Raw genomic sequence first — 19,431 nt, 5'->3', positions numbered from 1 at the left:
TGAGACAAGAAAGAAATAATAATAATAACATTGGCTTAGTAAAGAGAAAGGACCCTTCATGTTTACAAGTGCAAACCAGGGACTGAGGGGAGGAAGTTTTTGCAGGCCACTTGATTTTGCTTTGCTCTCATGGTGTGGCCAAGCAGGCAAAGTTTCTAGCATTGTAGTGATCTGCAGTGAAGAGTTCTGGTCTGTCTGAAGAGACTACCAGAGCTTCAGACCCACCAATTGATAACTTTGATCAGTTTCTGACACCAAATATCTGCCTACAGCAGATCGAAGGTTACTTGGCATGATGGACAGTGCTTAAGGTTCCAGAATCCCCAAGAAAACTGGCACCTACTCCCGGGCACATGCATGGAGGTGACAGATGGGGCATCAATAGTGTGAGCCCAGCATGATCAGGGAACTGCCACTACAGAGGTACCTGATGATTTCCCACATGGACTGTATATCATGATAGGCAGCAGGTGACCGTCCCTCGCAAACAGTTTTGAAAAGTTGGCAGTCAAATCCAGATGTGGGAACTATGTGTAAGTTAACTGAAATAGGTGGCGTAAAATATTGAAAAAAGTGGCATCCTACCAGCAGTTTAGGCAGTCAACAGGGAATCTGCCCAAGAGACAAAGTCTGAGAAAAGATATAGTCAGAGAAATACTGCAGCACAAGAAAGGGTGAAACACTGTACAATGGCTTGCCACACACATGCAAAAAAGTTGTGAGATTACCGGGAGCATGATGCTGAGAATTTTTTGGGACTGCCAGGGTGTGGTACTAACAGATTACATTGTGAGGGGCAATATGTCAAAAGAGATTACTACGAAAATCTCTTAACAGTGTTACTAAGGTTATCAAGGTGAAGCATCACAGAAAACTGTTCATGAGGGTGGTCTGGTTCCACTACTAATCCCCAGCTCATTCTGTACAATACTCTGCTGTACATGCTGCCACTGTGGCTTTCAGATATTTATAACCTTGCTCTCCACCCCCCCCTCCCCCCCTCCCCCTTGTGAATCTCCTCTCTATGTTCTGACAAGGCACTCAGTGACTACTTCATCTTCATGGATGAATGGATGAAGGTACCATTGTGTGGCAGGCATTTACAGAAGAATTATGAGGCTACTTTCAAGCTGAAATGTTTCCTGTATAGCCAAAATGCAAACTTTTACAACCAAAGTCTTGTCCAGATCATCCATCTTTGTGAAGAATTTGTCACATTGAAAGATGAATAAAGGGTGAATATGCAGAGGAAAGAAGGCCTTAACACTACAAAATATACTCATATTACTTCCCTTTTGTTTTTATTGTTAGTTATTGGTATGCAATTTTAGAATAAAATTTTATAGGAACAAACAATTTCTCAAAACTTAAAAAAAAAAAACTATAAAAGCAGGTATCACTTATGAAGTGAACTGTAGATCATGCTGTAGCATAAACTAGATTAAGTACAACAATGTTCCAATTCAAAGAATTGTTTGTGCGAACATGGAAAGTGATTGTGGAGAATGCCTTCTCGGGCAGCCATGGCAGCTCGCTAGTGATGTAATTAAATTTAAGATGATGGGAAAAAGAAAGAATTGAGGATGGACAGGATGAGCAAGACAAATGATAAGGTAGGAAAAGTCAGTGCTGGGCAAATTACGTCAAGAGAGTCACAATGCTGAGTGGAGTAGGGTTCAACTGTTTGCCCCGAAGAAGAAGAAGCAAAGTATATACACAAAATATCCCACTGACAATTTAAAGAAATGTGTAATAAGGCAACTTTTTTTACAATATTATGAACAGTATAAAAAATATCAACTTTGCAGAAGTTTTGTAGCTTTTGTTGCACAGGACTGATCTTCAAGACTAACAAGGAAACACTTCAAATACATTGTTCTGTTTATGGGATTAGGTTTTAAGAGGTACCTGAACAAAAGAGGCATCAACAGTGTTGGTCAGTGTTTAATTGCTGTGTTGTGCAAGGCACTGGCAGAAGTGTAGTGTGTGACAGCATTCTGTTAGAAGAACATTGGATTGCACGCTGTTACACTCACCTGCTGCTGTTGCTCAGGGGTAAGCACGATGGTGCTGATATCCCTTACAGCTATTCTGTACGGTTTGTCTGGTAATAACAGTATATCAACTCAGTAAATGCAAAAGTTTCATTGCAGAGTAATTTAAGCAATGTTAACTCAGGGAATTAGGAAAGAACATTTAAAAAATTGAAATTTTTTCAGCTTACACGTTACTTAATCTAACTTAAACTAACATATGCTAAGGACAACACACACACCCATGCCTGAGGACCTCAGATGGGGGAAAGCCACGCAAACTGTGACACGACGCCTCAGACTGCGTGACTACCCTGGGTGGCTAGAGATAAAATGGCTTCCAGCAGAGAGACCGGTGCAGAGAGCTGCAGTAAACGAGTCTTAGTATCCAAGGGGACAGCAACAACAGGTGTGACAAGAGAGAATCGCGTGGCACGCGCACCTGATCTTGAAGACGAGTTGCCCGAGGCGTCCGGCGGTGAGGTTCTTCTCGTTGGTCTCGAGCTCCTCCTTACTGGGCGTGCTGGGCTTGTCTCTGAGCGTCTCGTCCTCAGTGTGGTACTCAGTTAGCGGTAGAGTCGCCGGCGTCAGTGGCTGCTGCTGCTGTTGCTGCTGCTGTTGTGGCTGTTGAGGGGGCTGCGGCTGGTCGGGGGAGAGCGTCTTGCCCGGCTGCTGCTGCGGAGTCTGCAGGCCAGACGTCGGGGATGAGGCAGCGCTCTGGCCAGACTGCAGCAAAGAGAGTACAGTGAGGGTGACCAGAGTGCAAGAAAGATCATCTCACATTGCTGTAGAGTTGGCACAGGAAAACATGGCCGGAGGGCACGAGTGGGGAGACCAGCAATGGTGGTGGGGGTTACAGGCAGGCGCTGTAGGAGAAATGCCGAGTGCTGGAGGGCATGTGTCGTTCTAAACTGAAGCCTATACTCACATTTTTTGTAAACATCAAGTGGAGCCCATCCACGTTCATACTTGCAAAAAATCAAATGGCTCTGAGCACTATGGGACTTCACATCCATCTGAGGTCCTCAGTCCCCTAGACTTAGAACCACTTAAACCTAACTAACCTTAGGACATCATGCCCGAGACAGGATTCGAACCTGCGACTGTAGCAGCAGCGTGGTTCCGGACTGAAGCGCCTAGAACCGCTCGACCACAGCGGCCGGCTCATACTTGCATGGTGACCATACAAATATATGTGTCACCTCTGCTTAGGTTAGCATCCAAAAAGAATTGTGCTGAAAATGCAACAACAGCAGCGGCGATTTATTTTCGCCTGGACTGTTAACCATCTGTAACTTTCAGAGGAGCGTCATGAGTGGCCCAAACATTTGTCTTATTGGCCATGTTAAAATTTGCTTCTTTTGCAAAAACACAGCAGAGTTTCACAGTGTCACCTCACTGACGTATTCTGCAGGTGCATTGCAAGAGAATTCTGAAACAGTGGTTTATTAAGTTAGTTTCACAGTGTCACCTCACTGACATTCTGCAGGTGTAATTGCAAGAGAGTTCTGAAACAGTGGTTTATTACGTTTATTAAGTGCGGAATTGAGAAAAAGTAAGGTCAGTAGCTTATGAAATAGCACACCGTAGGAACAAAATAAACGTGTAATACGAGGGTAATCCCAAAGTAAGGTCTCCTATTTTTTTTTATAAGTACAGAACTCTGTTTGTGTGGTAGTTGCTCATACTGTTATGAAGAGCGCTTCACGCGCTGTGTGTAAACATGCGCACGCAGCGCTGAGGCGCTCAGTCTTGGCTTGGCAGCCGTTGAGAATGGAGCTCCCGTTGGATGTTACCGCCAAGTGCGAATTGCGCGCAGTTATTCGGTTTTTGAACGCAAAGGGCACTGCGCCGATTGAAATCCATCGCCAATTGACGGAAGTGTATGGTGAGTCGTGCATGGATGTCAAAAATGTTCCTAAGTGGTGTAGAGAGTTTGCAGCTGGTCGGACCGAAATTCACGACGAACAAAGGAGCGGGAGACCGTCAATTTCTGAGGAGACAGTGTTGAAGATTGAGCAAAGCATGTGTGAAGATCGGCGGATCATCCTGGATGATCTCTGCACGTTGGTTCCTGGGGTTTCCCGAAGCACCGCTCACAGAATTTTAAAGGAAACATTGAACTACCGAAAGGTGTGCTCAAGATAGGTGCCACGCATGCTGACAGGACCACATGCAGCAACGAGTTGGTGCTTCCCGCGCATTTCTTCATCGCCTTGCAGCCGAACAGGACAACTTTCTGGATTCAATTGCGACGGGCGACGAAACCTGGGCATACCACTTTAGACCTGAGACTAAGCAACAATAACGCCAGTGGCGGCATCCTTCTTCGCCAAAACCGCGAAATTCAAACAAACACAGTCTGCCGGTAAAGTCATGACAACCGTTTTTTGGGATCGGAAAGGGGTTTTGTTTGTCGACGTTATGCCCACTGGGACCACAATTAACGCTGACAGGTACTGTGAGACTCTGAAAAAACTCAAACGGGGAATTCAGAATCGGAGAAAAGGAATGTAGAGCAAGGGCGTACACATTCTCAATGAAAACGCTTGCCCACACATCGCTCGGCAAACCGTTGCTCTCCTGCGACAGTTTCAGTGGAACATAATCACCTACCCACCCTATAGTCCTGACTTGGCGCCCAGTGACTATCACGTCCTGCTCCCTAGGTTAAAAGAACATTTGGCCGGAGAGCGATTCAGCTCCGACGACGAGGTAAAACAAGAGGCTCATAACTTTCTGAACAGCATGGTGGCGAGCTGGTAAGACACGGGCATACAAAAACTGCCACAGCATCTACAAAAATGCATCGACAGAAATTGTGATTATGTCGAAAAATAGCTAAATGTTCAAGCTGTAAACTGATGTAGAAATAAACAGGTCTATGTACTTATAAAAAAAATAGGAGACTTTACTTTTGGGATTACCTTCGTATCTTATGTTGTTTCATAACCCATAGCATTTCTCGTTTCGTTAGCTATCGATGGCCCTTAAAAATTACATTCTTTCATCGAAAAAGTCTGTATTTAGTGGAAAAACAGGGTAGATAATGAAATTTTGCATAATAAACGTATGGCGAAATACTCTCCTCTTTGCATGCTATCATTTGCCAACATCTCATTCCGATATCTCAAACCGTTTATGAAACATGAGGAATGTTGTGGATATTTCACTTTGGCTTTATCGTTGGCGTGGCGCGATTGCAAGTGAATGTGCTACATCAGATAAATTTTTTCGAGATTGGTGACAGAGAGAGGCCTCCACCCAACTCTAAAGAAAAGTTCAAATGCTATCTAAATTTCATATGCAGCAACATATTATGTAATATGCACCAAACGCAAAATCATAGTGATTCCTATTTTTCATTGTGAAGTTTCTCGAATTTCATACAGTGTCTTGTTTCCATGTAAATATCACAATAACTACGACCATTAACGAAATGAAAGGTCACTGGTCCCATGGACCTATTCTGCTCCACAGGCCACACACCACACCCTTGTTAATTAAAAGAGCGCAGTCGTGGAGCAGCGAGGACGCCTGTAGTTGTACCAATTTGTTGATACACAGTAATTTAGTTTAGTTTTTGTTTCTCACGTATTTCCACGAGAAAGTGAATTGTGTGTATTTTATACATAGTGTTTACTAATTTACTCTACCAAGCTTTTTGCGTAAATTTTAGTGTACATCTGGGTGAGGCAGAAGAGCCACATTACATTATTCTGTTTAAATCTCGTGTTTGAACACAGCGTATGATTTAGAACAGTGCGTTAGAGTTAGCAGGAGCCTTTGTGTGAGCAGAGTTTCTGGTAAAAAGTAAGTGTTGATATGTTCATTTTCAGCAGAGAAATTTATTTCTGTTTTAAGAGCCAGCGGATCTTGGGATCTTAGACTGTGGTGAGAACTCGGTACAGCAGATGTCTAAAGTATGTTGCAATGATGTATAATGTTTACCCCGAGGCAAATTGCTGCACATCAACTCCACGACGCCATGCTTAAACCCGTTGTATAGTAAAACAATTTTTTATGTTTCCTGAAAAATTGACCTTCTAGGACATGGCTCCTTTTCTGACTCACCGATTCAATTGTGTTTCGATCACGAAACTGAATTACTTTTAAAAGATCGTTCCTATTATCAGTGGTTCGTACGACTGTGATACTGATTCCGTAAGCTACCAGTTAGCAATGACGTGTGCACTGTGTGGTGGAGGTTATAGTTGGTCAAACGAATCTAGGAATATCTTCGTCAGATAGATCACCCACTACAAACCCATACTCTGTCCTTTGTACCTTATACCTATGACAGAAAAATATATCACGTACGCTTAAATATCCACTAAAATGCGTTTTCCCTGTTGTAGGTAGTTTTCACAGTAAATTAGAAAGTGCTACATTATTCTCTTCGCAACAATATAGGAACTAATTCACAGAAAAACACAAAAGTAGCTATGTAATGGCTACTACACTGGTGTAGGGCCTGTGAAGTGTTATTATTAATACTCTTGACAGTCGTTAGACGGATGCTGTAGCCAGCCCGAAGGCTTCCAGCATGTCATTTTAGAAATAACGATTCTAGCAGTCAATTGGTTTACAAACAGTATGGCGCATACATTTTAGCTTGGTTGATTTTAAACTGGGGTGCAGGGTGTGAGTGAAGCGAGTATCGGCAGGCAGAGGAATGGTGCAGAGACAGCATGTAAGTCTCTACCCACAATGTTGATATTACTTTATTTCCTGAGAAGCAGATGTAGGCAGCACCCATGACACACTGATACGCTTCATCATCGTATAACAAAGGGTTCTTAGAAATAAGCAGTAGGCCTACCAAACGTCTTATTCACTCATTAATTAGTGCTTTAATAAAACACCCACAAAATGCTAAATATCATTTACCTCTCATCATTTTACGATTTGCAGAGCCTGTGTCTTATGAAGAACAATGCGGATACACATCATATCGGAAGGAACACTGGATCGTTTTTCTTAACAGAAGAGAATTCGAAACCAGAACAGCTGTTAGCATGAGTGACATAAAAGTAGATATCTTAGGTGTTGCGAAACAACTAAAATCACTTAAGAAAGGCAAGTCTTCCGGTCCAGATGGTATACCATTCAGGTTCCTCTCAGAGTATGCAGACATAATAGCGCCTTTATTAGCCATCATATACAACCGCTCACTTGACAAAAGGTCTGTTCCTAAAGACTGGAAAGTAGCACAGGTCACACCAGTATTAAAGAAGGGAAATAGGAGTAACCCATTGAATTACAGACCCATATTACTGAGCCGGCCGAAGTGGCCGTGCGGTTAAAGGCGCTGCAGTCTGGAACCGCAAGACCGGGCATGGATGTTTGTGATGTCCTTAGGTTAGTTAGGTTTAACTAGTTCTAAGTTCTAGGGGACTAATGACCTCAGCAGTTGAGTCCCATAGTGCTCAGAGCCATTTGAACCATTTTGAACCCATATTACTGACCTCAATTCGCAGTAGGATTTTGGAGCGTGTACTGTACTCTAACATTATGAATCACCTTGAAGAAAATGACTTATTGATACATAACCAACACGGATTCAGAAAATAACGTTCTTGTGTGACACAGCTCTTTACTCCCATGAAGTAATGAGTGCTGTCGACAAGGGATCTCAGATCGATTCCATATTCCTAGATTTCCAGAAGGCTTTTGATACGTTTCGTCACAAGCAACTATTAATCAAATTGCGTGCATATGGAGTATCGTCTCAGTTGTGTGGCTGGATTCGTGATTTCTTCTCAGAGAGGTCACAGTTCGTAGTGATAGACGGTAAATCATCGAGTAGAACAGAAGTGATATCTGGCATTCCGCAAGGTAGTGTCATAGGACCTCTGCTGATCCTGTTATATATAAATGATCTAGATGATAATCTGAGCAGCCCCCTTAGATTGTTTGCAGATGAAGCTGTAATTTACCGTCTAGTAAAATCATCAGACGATCAATTCCAATTACAAAATGACCTAGAGAGAATTTCTGTATGGTGCGAAAAATGGCAATTAGCACTAAACAAAGAAAAGTGCGGGGTCATCCACATGGGTACTAAAAGAAATCCGATAAATTTTGGGTATACGATAAATCGCACAAATCTAAGGGCTGTCAATCCGACTAAATACCTAGGAATTACAATTACGAGCAACCTAAATTTTAAAGACCACATAGATAATATTGTGGGGAAGGTGAAATAAAGGCTGTGCTTTGTTGGCAGAACACTTAGAAGATGCGACAAACCCACTAAAGAGACAGCCTACATCACACTTGACTGTCCTCTGCTGGAATACTGCTGCACGGTATGGGATCCTCACCAGGCAGGATTGACGGAGGACATCGAAAAGTGAAAAGAAGGGCAGCCCATTTCGTGTTATCGTGCAATAGGAGTGAGAGTGTCACTGATATGATATGCGAGTTGGGGTGGCAGTCACTGAAACAAAGCCGGTTTTCTTTGCGGTGAGATCTATGTACAAAATTTCAATCACCAACTTTTTCTTCTGAATGCGTAAATATTTTGTTGACACCCACCTACGTAGGGAGAAATGATCATCATAATAAAATAAGAGAAATCAGAGCTCGAACGGGAAGATTTAGGTGTTCCCTTTTTCCCACGCGCTATTCGAGAGTGGAATTATATAGAAGTAGTATGAAAATGTTTCGATGAACCCTCTGCCAGGCACTTAAGTGTGAATTGCAGAGTAACCATGTAGATGTAGACAACAAAGGCACTGCAATATCGTATTTATCCTCCGACAGCAGTGACTTTCAATTAAAATGTCCTTCCTTTATGGGAATTACATAATGAGTATACGAGTACAGATTGTAGTGCAGGAACGGCAACCTATGAAGTTTGGTTCTGGCCATGAGTCATGCATGGACAGATGCACCCTCCTCCTCACAGCATCAGTTTCCTACTCTTCTTGGTGGTATTAATGTTAATTTTTTTTAAAAAAGGTAATAAATAAATAAACCTCTATTCCATGTTCCATACGCTTTCATACAATGACGACTTTCACGACCGGATGTTCCAGCTGCCGAGAATTCTTCCGGGTTGCATGGCTGTAGTCCATGGAACTCTTCTATCCCTGACGTTTCGTCCAAAGCTACGTTGGACATCTTCGGAGGTGCTCTTGGTCATGCTGAGTCTTGCCAACTGACGAGTCGGACATCGAAGAACGGCCTAAATACTGTGAAAAGTGGGCGTGGTCTGGATTTTACGTGATAGCAGAGATGAACCTTGTCAAGGATAAAATATAAATATCGATGATAGTACGTCAAAGATAAAAACTTCTCATCGATTCTGTAGCGCCACTGTCCATATATCGCTGGGTTTCATAGCTTCTTCTTTTGTGTTAAAATTATCACCATGTTTATGTGTTTTGTTGGCTTCTCTATATAGCCGTAGATAATAGTTCATCATAGCACATAAAACTTCAGTTTCCGAAAATTTCACTACGTGATCACCCAACTGAAGAGCATGTTCCACCACGGCTGACTTGTTTGTTTTCCCTAGTCGGCAAAGACTTCTATGTTCATTCAAACGTGTATTCACACTTCTCTTTGTAGTTCCAATTTAGACCCTACCACATGTACACGGAATCTTGTATACACCACTTGCAAACAGAGGGGGACGTTTATCATTAACAGAATGAAGTGCTTGGCCTATTCTCTTAGTCGGTCTGAAAATCGGTCGAACGTTTTGTTTCCTGAAAACCTTGCTGATTTGATCCGTTGTAAGACATCGTGGTCTCCTGACCTTCATTGCTTACATATTCTGCCCTCACAATCATATTCCACACATCAAGACGCTTCATTCGAACCCAAACTTGATAAGATAAAGTCAATTTTGTATGGATTCATGTAAACGATATGCAAATAAAAAGTAAGCACACCGTGGTTGAAATACTCGAGGCTGGTGTACACACATACATTCCAGACACACGGTCACAGGAGCTATTAGTTCGGGAGACACAAACTGCACAATGGGACGCCGGTCCCTTCAGAAGACGAGTCACCGCCAAATGCCGAGGTGACCGCCCGTGGAGCAGACAGCGTTTGCCCGAGTGAAAGGAAGAACGACCCCATGTTTGGCTTGAAACCAAATTCTGCTACACTGTGTGGGAGCGCCCAGCCTATGCATTTTTTACAAAAATAGCACACAGTTTCAGAGATTTTCACAGGGAGGCAGCAAACGCCAAATGCCCATGCTACAGATTTCTGAACTGGTCGCCTTAAATGAAATGTCGTTCTCCCGTTTTAGAAGAGCAATGCTGATTGGCAGACGATATTTCTGACGCCTTGAGCTGAAGGAGTAATGGAAGAGACCGAAAGATATACCCCTTCATGTCTGGCGTGGAGAGGGGTGGTTGTGTTCTTGCTCTTGGAGTGAGGAACAAGTCTCTCCTCAGTACTTCACTGGGAGAGCGCCTCTGTCAAGAGCAAATCGGAGTGCGACTCTATATTGAGACCTTGCGATTAAGCATTGTTCACTGTGTTGGCCGCCACACTTATTGTGCGGTGTGAACAGACAGAGTTATAGCTAAAGGCCTGCAAGCGAATTTTTGAGTGGCATTGCGGTGGACTGGTTATCTAACCGGTGTACCACGCCAATAGTTAGAGTAGGGGCGAATAGGAGTCCTTGACTTCATCAAGGTGTAGGGAGAGTTTGATTGGTGAAGATCAATCCAGATAGAATGAGAGTTATCTTATTTGTCAGCAGCGAGCGGTGCAGACAGCAGTCATCACAGCTACAGCTCTTGCGAGCCCCATATTTCCTCCACAACAGTACACTTCACTGCATTTCACACGTGACAGCCTCGACTGTACCTAGCAACATTCTAACGGATAATTATTCAAGTTGAATAGACGCGGTTCTCAGCCATTCTGCCAAGTCAATAACAATCTTAAACTTTGTATAGAAATTTCATTAGCGAATCCTATCCTTAAGAGGTAACTTCACATTCCAAAAAGAACCCGGAAATAACTTATTCAGTTCATAACTAAAAGTGCCATTGTGATTTCTCAGAAATTTTGCAAGATAAATAATAATTTTCGTTAGTTTCATGTTTTTCTTACACTAACTAGCACTACTGCAGTACCCAAGTATCCCACTAGTTACGTAAGAAATTTTGTGAATTTTTGTGTCATTTTCTTACAGCGGACGACTCCAGAAGATATTTATTGCTGAAAGTTTTTCAGGCATTTCTCTTTAGAATGTTAGGAGCATCTGTCTGACTTCTGTAGTACTGTGGGGGTGGAAATTGCATCTTGCATGAGCCACAGGGTAAAGGATACATCTCAGATTAATCCGTTACGCAGAATGACAGAATGGCACCCACACGCTCACACCGTTACTTTTTTGATGAAAGGTAGAGAAACCGTGTTCTTCAATCGCTGTGTCCTATCGTTGTCGTTAGGCCTCCTGTTATTCGGTCACAAAATTCTATTTGTTTCCTTACTAGAGTACCCATTCTTCTCAAAAGCCTGCTTTAGATGTTTTAACAGGTATGACGACGCACAAATCCTTTTAGCTCTGTCCACTAGACTTTTAATTACACCTCTTTTCTGTTGTGGATGATGATTGGAATCCTTACGCAAGTATCTGTCGGTATGTGTAACCTGCCGAAAGACTTTATGTTTCAAGCTGCCATAAGTCTGTCTCATAACGAAGACATCGAAGAAGGATATTGCATTGTCTTTCTCCATTTCCACGGTAAACTGGATTTTAGGATTTATACTATTTAACTAACAAAAGAATTCCTTTAAAGAGTTTTTGCCATGTGACCAAATCACAAATGTATCATCCACGTATTGAAACCATCGACACGGTTCCTTATTCGCTTTTTCTAGAGCTAATTGTTCGAATTTTTCCATGTAAAAATTGGAGATCGTAGGACTCAATGGGTTACCCATGGCCACACTATCAAGCCGCTCATAAATCTCATCCTCCCACTGGAACTGACTAGAAGTGAGACAGTGTCTGAAAAGAGCAGTCAAATCTGCTGGGAAAACATCCGCTATGTAAAACATAACTTCGTTAAGCGGAATCATTGTAAATAAAGACACTATGTCAAAACTGACAAGAATATCCTTAGGAGCCAAAGTTAGTCCCTTCAGTTTATCAATGAAATGACATGAGTCTTTTACATATAAGTCATTTCGGCCAACATGTAAAGAAGATACCAGATATCTTGCTATTTGGTACGTTGGGGAATGAATAGCACTGACAATGGGTGTCAGAGGAAGGTTCAACTTATGAACTTTAGGTAGGCCATAAAGTCTGGGACACATAGCCTCACTCCTCAACAAACTTTTCTTCTCCTCCTTTTTGACTGAAGTAGATGACTTTATCAGCGTATTTATTTTCCTCAATATGCTAGCTGTAGGGTCTTTCTTAAGTTTATTATATTGTCCTGAAGTTAAAAGATCTAAAATCGTACTCCTATATTCCTCTTTATTCATAACAACAGTAGCATTGCCTTTGTCAGAAGGAAGAACCCTTCGTCTGTATTTAAATCTCTTTCCTTCGTTCCTGGGTGTTGGGAAGGGACATGGTGGCCAGGGCTCGGGTTACCAACCCTGCCCATTTTGCCCCAACCCCTACCTTCGGGCGCCAAGAAGGCTACCTTGGGAAAAAAAGACAGCCAAATGGAAAAAAAAGATAGCCAAAGCGGTTAAGACGACTGAGCACGTGAAACGAGAAACCCGGGTTCGAGTCCTAGTTCGGCACAAATTTTCACTGACGTCGTTGCCTTATACAGCTGACGGTTGTTTGTATTCGCAACCGCAAATACATTTCATGTATTTCATGGTTTTAAAAAAAAAGTGTTCTAAGAAAAATCTCTTTCATTCTGATGTTCAGTTAGATGTTAATGTTGACAATAGTGGTGGGAAGTGAGAGACGGGGTGGTACTATGTAATGTGTGATCGCACTCAGGGATAATGGTATCAGGAAGATTGGGAACCATTGGCCTAATATGTGTATCAAATTCATGATGAGGTTCATTCGTCATTCCTGACAACTGATCTTTTATCGCTACAGTAATCAAGCGAAGGATATTAAAAAGAACAGCACACCTGTAGAAAGTTATGCGAAGAAAAGAAACACTACCAAATTTGTGAATTCAAGGCGAAATAGAAGAAGAATTTAGCGAGGTAATGAATATTACATTAATGGAAGATGAATGTTAGCTAAAAAGAAAAGTCGTCCCTTAATAAATTGTGCACAGCACCGCGCGCAAGATAGAAGACCGCGTATATATATCTCGCTTAATTAAAGAAATGAAACAGCAGAAAAATTGCAACAGCAGAAACTTAATTTAGGAATGTAGAGCCAACGGCTCATGTATAAGTTATGAGAGCCAGAAGTCGTGAGCAATGTATATAAAACGAATAAGCTGCGACCTGAGTCAGTGAAATATCGCGGAAAGTGTCTGGTTGGAGAATGGAGTAGCTCATATATAAACACGACTCTCTTCGATAATTATCGGTTGCGATTTCCCTGAATCAACTACTGCATCACATCGCTCGTTACACAGTCGTCTCCTTGTCGATGGCCACAAATACGATCGCATTCAACCAATCAGTATTGGTCCTGAGAAAAGAGATGCTTAAGAATACGCAGGAACGGTTGTCACTGATATTTCCACCGATGGTTTCGTTACATTTTTCCGCGCAGCAATCCTCAAGTTAAATAGTATCTCATCTCTCGAGATCCATGTCCCGCAATTGTGTTTAACTTTTCTTCCTCATATAAATTGTACAGGAGTCGGCGCCCGTACATTATGGAATTAACTTTCTTCTGCAGCAGTTTTTCTGTCCAGTTTCTTTTCTCTAGTTACTAAATATATACAGGGTGATTCAAGAAGGTATGCAAATATTTTAACATGTTATTCTACAAGTAAAACTAAAGAAAAAGTTCATATACACACAGGTCCGCAAATGTTTGGTTACGGTTTTACGGCTAATAAAAGAATTTGCGTGAAATTTGGAAACTTCACTAATACGAAGTCATCGTATAACAGTACGAGGTTAAAGTAAAGCACGATTCCCCTTTATTTTGTTGCTATTGATCTGGTGAATCTAATAAAACATGTCCCAGACGTGTATCTGCAGTAGTTTTCCAGAACATCGCAGATCAAAACACTAAGAAACACGACAAACGACATGATACATACTGATTCTCGGTCGGAAATGAACAATAAACAGAAAAATAAAGTAACGTTTTGCTGTTTGTAGATGACAAGCTGTAGACACCGTAGTAGGCATAAAGCTACTAGCATAACTATCCAATAGCTCCATGTGAGGTATGTAAACAAATGTATACATCCACTTTATTTCCAAACGTGTTATAAAACTAGAAAATTTAGACATATCGTTAACACACAACATACAATGCCTCAGCTCAGAGATACATGTCTCAGCTCTGTACTGTATGCAAACTAATGTAAAAACGTTTGAGAAAAATCGTTAATTTTACAAGCGCAAATATTTTCAACCAAATGTATCTTTAAAGGTTAAGACGTAAAAATTTTGCAGAGGGAAAAATAAACTCACTGAAGATAGCACAAAAAGTGCTGAAACATGTCTAGGTGAAAACAAAACTGCAAAGGTTTGTTGCATAAGGCGGAATTCCTCTCCAGTTTTCTTAGCAAGCACAGAAATAAGAAGAACTGCAACATTCACAAGACGATTATTGAATACAGTGTTGGAAAGAGTTTTTTCGACTGTAACGCTTTTAAATTTGAGTAGAAAATTTGTTTCTAGGTACATGACCGTGTTGCAGCTTGTAATAGTTTTTCACGTTGTGAAAATCCTAACTTTTGCTGCGTAATTTTCTAATTTCAGATGAAGACTGTAGTACACAAAAAGTCAATGCTGTTATTTGAAAAATGGAATGAAGAACTATGTTGAGCTTCTATTACAGTAGTGGCTAAAGCGAAAATGTGAGAAGTGTTTCAAGGTACAACATCCCCCCCCCCTTCCTCATTAAAATCCATATAGCGAGAAAACACTTCTTACAGCTGCCAAGGCCGTTTTAGATTTCAACTGCGAGCCGCAAAAAGCTGCTGTTAGTACTGACTAAAGACCACAGTCATCTTTAAGTTCGGTAACTCGGAGCCGTTGCCCTAGAGACGAAAACAAAATCACATTACACGATTAGTCCTAACAGATGTGTGAGGTAGCCATACAATATCCGCTTTAACTGCGACAGATCTATTGCTGCATGGACTGTAGGCGTGGTCCCCCTGGAGGTATCGTGACATTCCCTTTCTCTGCCGTTTGAAGTGGCTTACCAAGCCTAATCATATGTGGAATATACATTACATAGACACTTTTCTTTTTTCATAAATCTGTGATCTATCATCCCTTCGACGTTTTCCTAACTTGTCCCAAGTATATTGAGTCTAGCTCATGATGACGTAGCCCTGACAATATTAAGTATCCGCCTTCATGTTTTAGTGCATTGTTAGATGCGACATGATCATGAGTGGTATGGAGAACTCGCTAGCGCGGCGATGTGTTTCTTGATTTCGGGAGTGATTTTGATTCGCTTCTGCAGTGTCGTTTAATGAACACACTAAGAGAGTACTGAACACTTGACTAGATTTGTGACTAGTTTCACGATTTTCTGGCAGACCAGACAGAACTTAGCATTTCTCTCTTAATAGGACCAGATTGTCAGATGTGACAATAAATCAGAGAGTACTCAAGGAGCCAGTTTCATTGAATATACACTTATAAGCCAAAACATTATGAGCACCTGTTTAATACGAGGGTGAGTCAAATGAAAATCTTAAATTTGTAATAACAAATCGAAATTTCGCGCCGTTATCCTGTAAGTTGGTAAGCGTGCTACAAACAGCGTGCAGAATGGCCTGTAGGTGGCAGCATAGTGGAGATGCACGCATACCGTTATAATGATGGCCGCCCCACTTGCGACTTGCACCAGGGAAGAACAGCATTCTGTTATTGGGCTTTTGCATAGTGAAGGTGTGAAACCTATTAAAATTCATTGACGAATGAAGGTTCAGTACGGCGATGCATGTTTGTCACACCAGCAAGTCTACGAATGGAGTAGGAAGTTCGCAAATGGTGTGACTTCAGCGGAAGACTCTCCTCGTCCAGGTCAGGCACAACAAGTTGTGGCTCCACAGAACATTGCAGCAATTGAAGCCATAGTGAAGAAAAACCGCCGAGTGACACTGAATGACATTGCAGCATGTTTACAGATTAGTCATGGGTCAGCACACCACATTATGCATGATGTGCTCCAGTTTCACAAAGTGTCTGCAAGATGGGTGCCACGGCAGCTGACTCCTGAAGTGAGAGAACGACGTTTAGATGCTTCTGAAGAACTTCTTCGGCGCTTTGAACGAGAAGGTGATGACTTCCTTGCAAGAATCGTTACTGGGGACGAAACCCGGGTTCACTTCCACCAACTGGAAACGAAGAGAGCGAGCAAGGAATGGCGCCATTCCTCATTACTAAAACCAAAGAAGTTTCGAACAGAACCATCAGCAAGGAAGGTTATGCTGACTCTCTTTTGGGACGAAAAAGGCGTCATTTTGGAGCATTACATGCCTAGAGAGACCAATGTCACCTGTGCATCATACACAGATCTCCTAAAAAATCATCTGCGGCCTGCTATCATATCAAAGCGACGTGGATTGCTGTCAGCAGGTGTCCTTTTGCAACATGACAATGCAAGGTCCCCACACTGCCCGTACAACAGTTGCAACAATCACAGACCTGTATTTTGAGTGTCTTCCTCATCCACCATACTCACCAGACCTTGCCCCAAGTGATTTCCATATATTTGGACCACTCAAAGACGTAATGGGAGGAAAGAAGTTCCGTTCTGATGAAGAGTTACGCCACGTGATGCATGAGTGGTTGTGCGGACTACCAAAAGAATTTTTTTATAAAGGAATTTATGCACTTTGTAAGCGCTAGAGGACTTGCATTGAGCGTGGGCGAGATTATGTTACAAAGTGATACAGCTTTGTACCATTTCTGCTCAATAAATAACATTTAAAAATATTTAAGGTTTTAAGATCCTTCAACATCGCAGCGCATCAGCAATCGTTGGTTAATATATTAAAAAACTAGAAACCAGCCTCGATTGCAAAAAAACACCTAGTGGCAACCGAGGCCCATCTAACGTAGGCCGATGTGAGGTGGAGGTTACACCATTAAGTAACGGTTTAGACTTTGTACACATGTACTGTTTGTGTTTTCGTTTTTTTTTTTCGTTTATAAATGTATAGCTGTGGTGTTCTTTTAACCATTGACAAAGGTCTTCTTAGGAACTTGTGTGTTTTATTGTTCTGAAGAAGGTGTGGTTAACTACGCCGAGGCCTGGGTTGACACTAGGTGTTTTTTTGCAATCGATGCGGGTTTCTAGTTTTTTAATATAAGGTTTTCATTTGACTCACCCTCGTTGTTTGTTCATCCGTCTTTGGAACGAAATACGTCACTGATTCTGCGTATCAGGGTCCCACAGTATGTTGATAAGTTTGTGGAGGTATGTGGCGTTAGATGTCTACGCACGGCTCATGTTATTCGCGTAAACATCGGGCTGCTGATTTCCTTACGCGATGGTGGTGACCGCTAGCGACCCAAATGAGTTCCATAGGATTTATGTCAGGCGAATTTGGTCGCCGAGACATCAGTATGAGTTCACTATAATGCTCCTCAAACCACTCACGATTGGTCACGGCCTTGCAGTTGACTCCCGGCGTAAATAAGTGTAACGTAATTTACATAAAGTTGCATTACTGTTCGATTACACAAGTAGTGACGAATCACTGCAAACAGTCACATGTGTAAAATACCTAAGAGCATTCGTCCAGGAAAATGCCACGTTGAAATTCACTGGAAGAATCCTAAGGGAATGTAAATACCCACGAAACAAGTGATTTATAAATCACTTGTTCGATTGATTGTTGAGTATTGCGCGCTACTGTGGACCCTTATCATGTAGAAGTTGAACAAGATTTACATTCCCTTCAGAATGGAAAAGCTGCGAGATTAGACGGGATTTATCCGGAACTACTAAAGAACTGCGGCCCGGCTACAAAACAATGGTTGGCATTGTTTTTTTAGTAGCATATTGGAATCTGGGAAGTTATCCGCAATATTCAAGAATACCAAAATCATTGCTATCTTGAAGCCAGGAAAAGATCCAAACATACCTAGAAGTTATCGACCAATAGCCTTGCTTTCTGTCATGTACAAGCTTTTGGAAATGCTAATATTGAATAGAATAGCACCAGCAATCGAAGAGTTAATTCCAACTGAACAAGCGGGATTCTGCCCCGGTCGTGATTACAGCGATCAAGTCCTTTCACTGACCACTTTTGTGGAAGCTGGTTTTGAGAAGAAGCTGAAGAGCATCTCTGTCTTCCTTGATCTCGCGGCAGCTTACGACACCACTTGGAAGGAAGGTCTTTTATTGAAACTGATCAAGGTGGTCCCCTGTGTGAAGATATCAACTTTAATCGAAAATATGCTAAGTAACAGACTAATTCAAGTTTACTCATAAAACAGCAGAAGCCGATTCCGCAAATTGAGTAATGGTCTACCACAAGGTTCGATCCTCTCTCCAGCACTTTTCAATTTATGCACTCATGATCTGCTTAACGCACTCTTCCGCAAATTTATATATGCGGATAATATCAACGCACTAATTTTGCAGAAGCAGAGAATGTCCTCAACCAAGACCTCGTACTCCTGGATGAATACTTTAAGAAATGGCGTTTGAAACCGAACCCTCGCAAAAGTGAGGTATCTACTTTTCACCTGGAGAATAGGCTCTCAAATTACCAACCAAGAGTCAACTTTAGAGGAGAAGCATTACGGTTCATGGCACGCCTACATATCTGGGTAAGACTTTGGAAAGGACCCTAACATATAAAGCCCAATTACGTAAATCTGCTGCAAAACTGAAGAGCCGTAACAACCTTCTTCAGCGTCTAGCTGGTACATCATGGGGAGCTGACGCCAACACACTGAGAACATCTGCTCTAGCACTCGTCTGTTCCTCAGCAGAGTGCTGCTCTGCAGTATGGCTTAATAGCTGCCATACTCACCTTGTGGACGCTCAACTTCGTCACACTAAACGTATCATATCTGGAACATTACTTCTACTCCAGTCCAATGGCTGCCGGTGTTGTGTAACATACCACCTCCTCATATCAGAAGACAAAAACATCTTGGTCATCTGTGGTCAAGAATACTGACTAACTCGTCACTCCCAGTTCACGAAGATGTGAGACAGCTAGAATCATCCAGGTTGAAAACCCGTAAACCAGCATGTAAAACGGCCATGGAATTGTTAAGCAAGCATTTCGACCCCAAAGACAGCTGGCGGAAAGAATGGACA

General features: G+C 42.0%; 1 protein-coding gene across 1 annotated transcript in view; it reads right to left on the bottom strand.

Moving 5' to 3' along the window:
* LOC126413024 (synaptotagmin-11) overlaps positions 1-19,431 on the bottom strand; it is a gene marked incomplete at its 5' end in the record, with an annotated part of 183,747 nt that overhangs the window by 56,982 nt on the left and 107,334 nt on the right. The window contains one exon of the mRNA XM_050082917.1: positions 2,476-2,759. Coding sequence (XP_049938874.1) covers positions 2,476-2,759 — 284 coding nt within the window. The remainder of the gene's footprint in view (positions 1-2,475; positions 2,760-19,431) is intronic.

The sequence above is a fragment of the Schistocerca serialis genome, chromosome 7 (assembly GCF_023864345.2).
Source record: "Schistocerca serialis cubense isolate TAMUIC-IGC-003099 chromosome 7, iqSchSeri2.2, whole genome shotgun sequence".
Taxonomy (NCBI): domain Eukaryota; kingdom Metazoa; phylum Arthropoda; class Insecta; order Orthoptera; family Acrididae; genus Schistocerca; species Schistocerca serialis.
The sequence above is the reverse complement of the archived record's forward strand: the minus strand, read 5'-3'. Positions and strand labels throughout refer to the sequence as shown.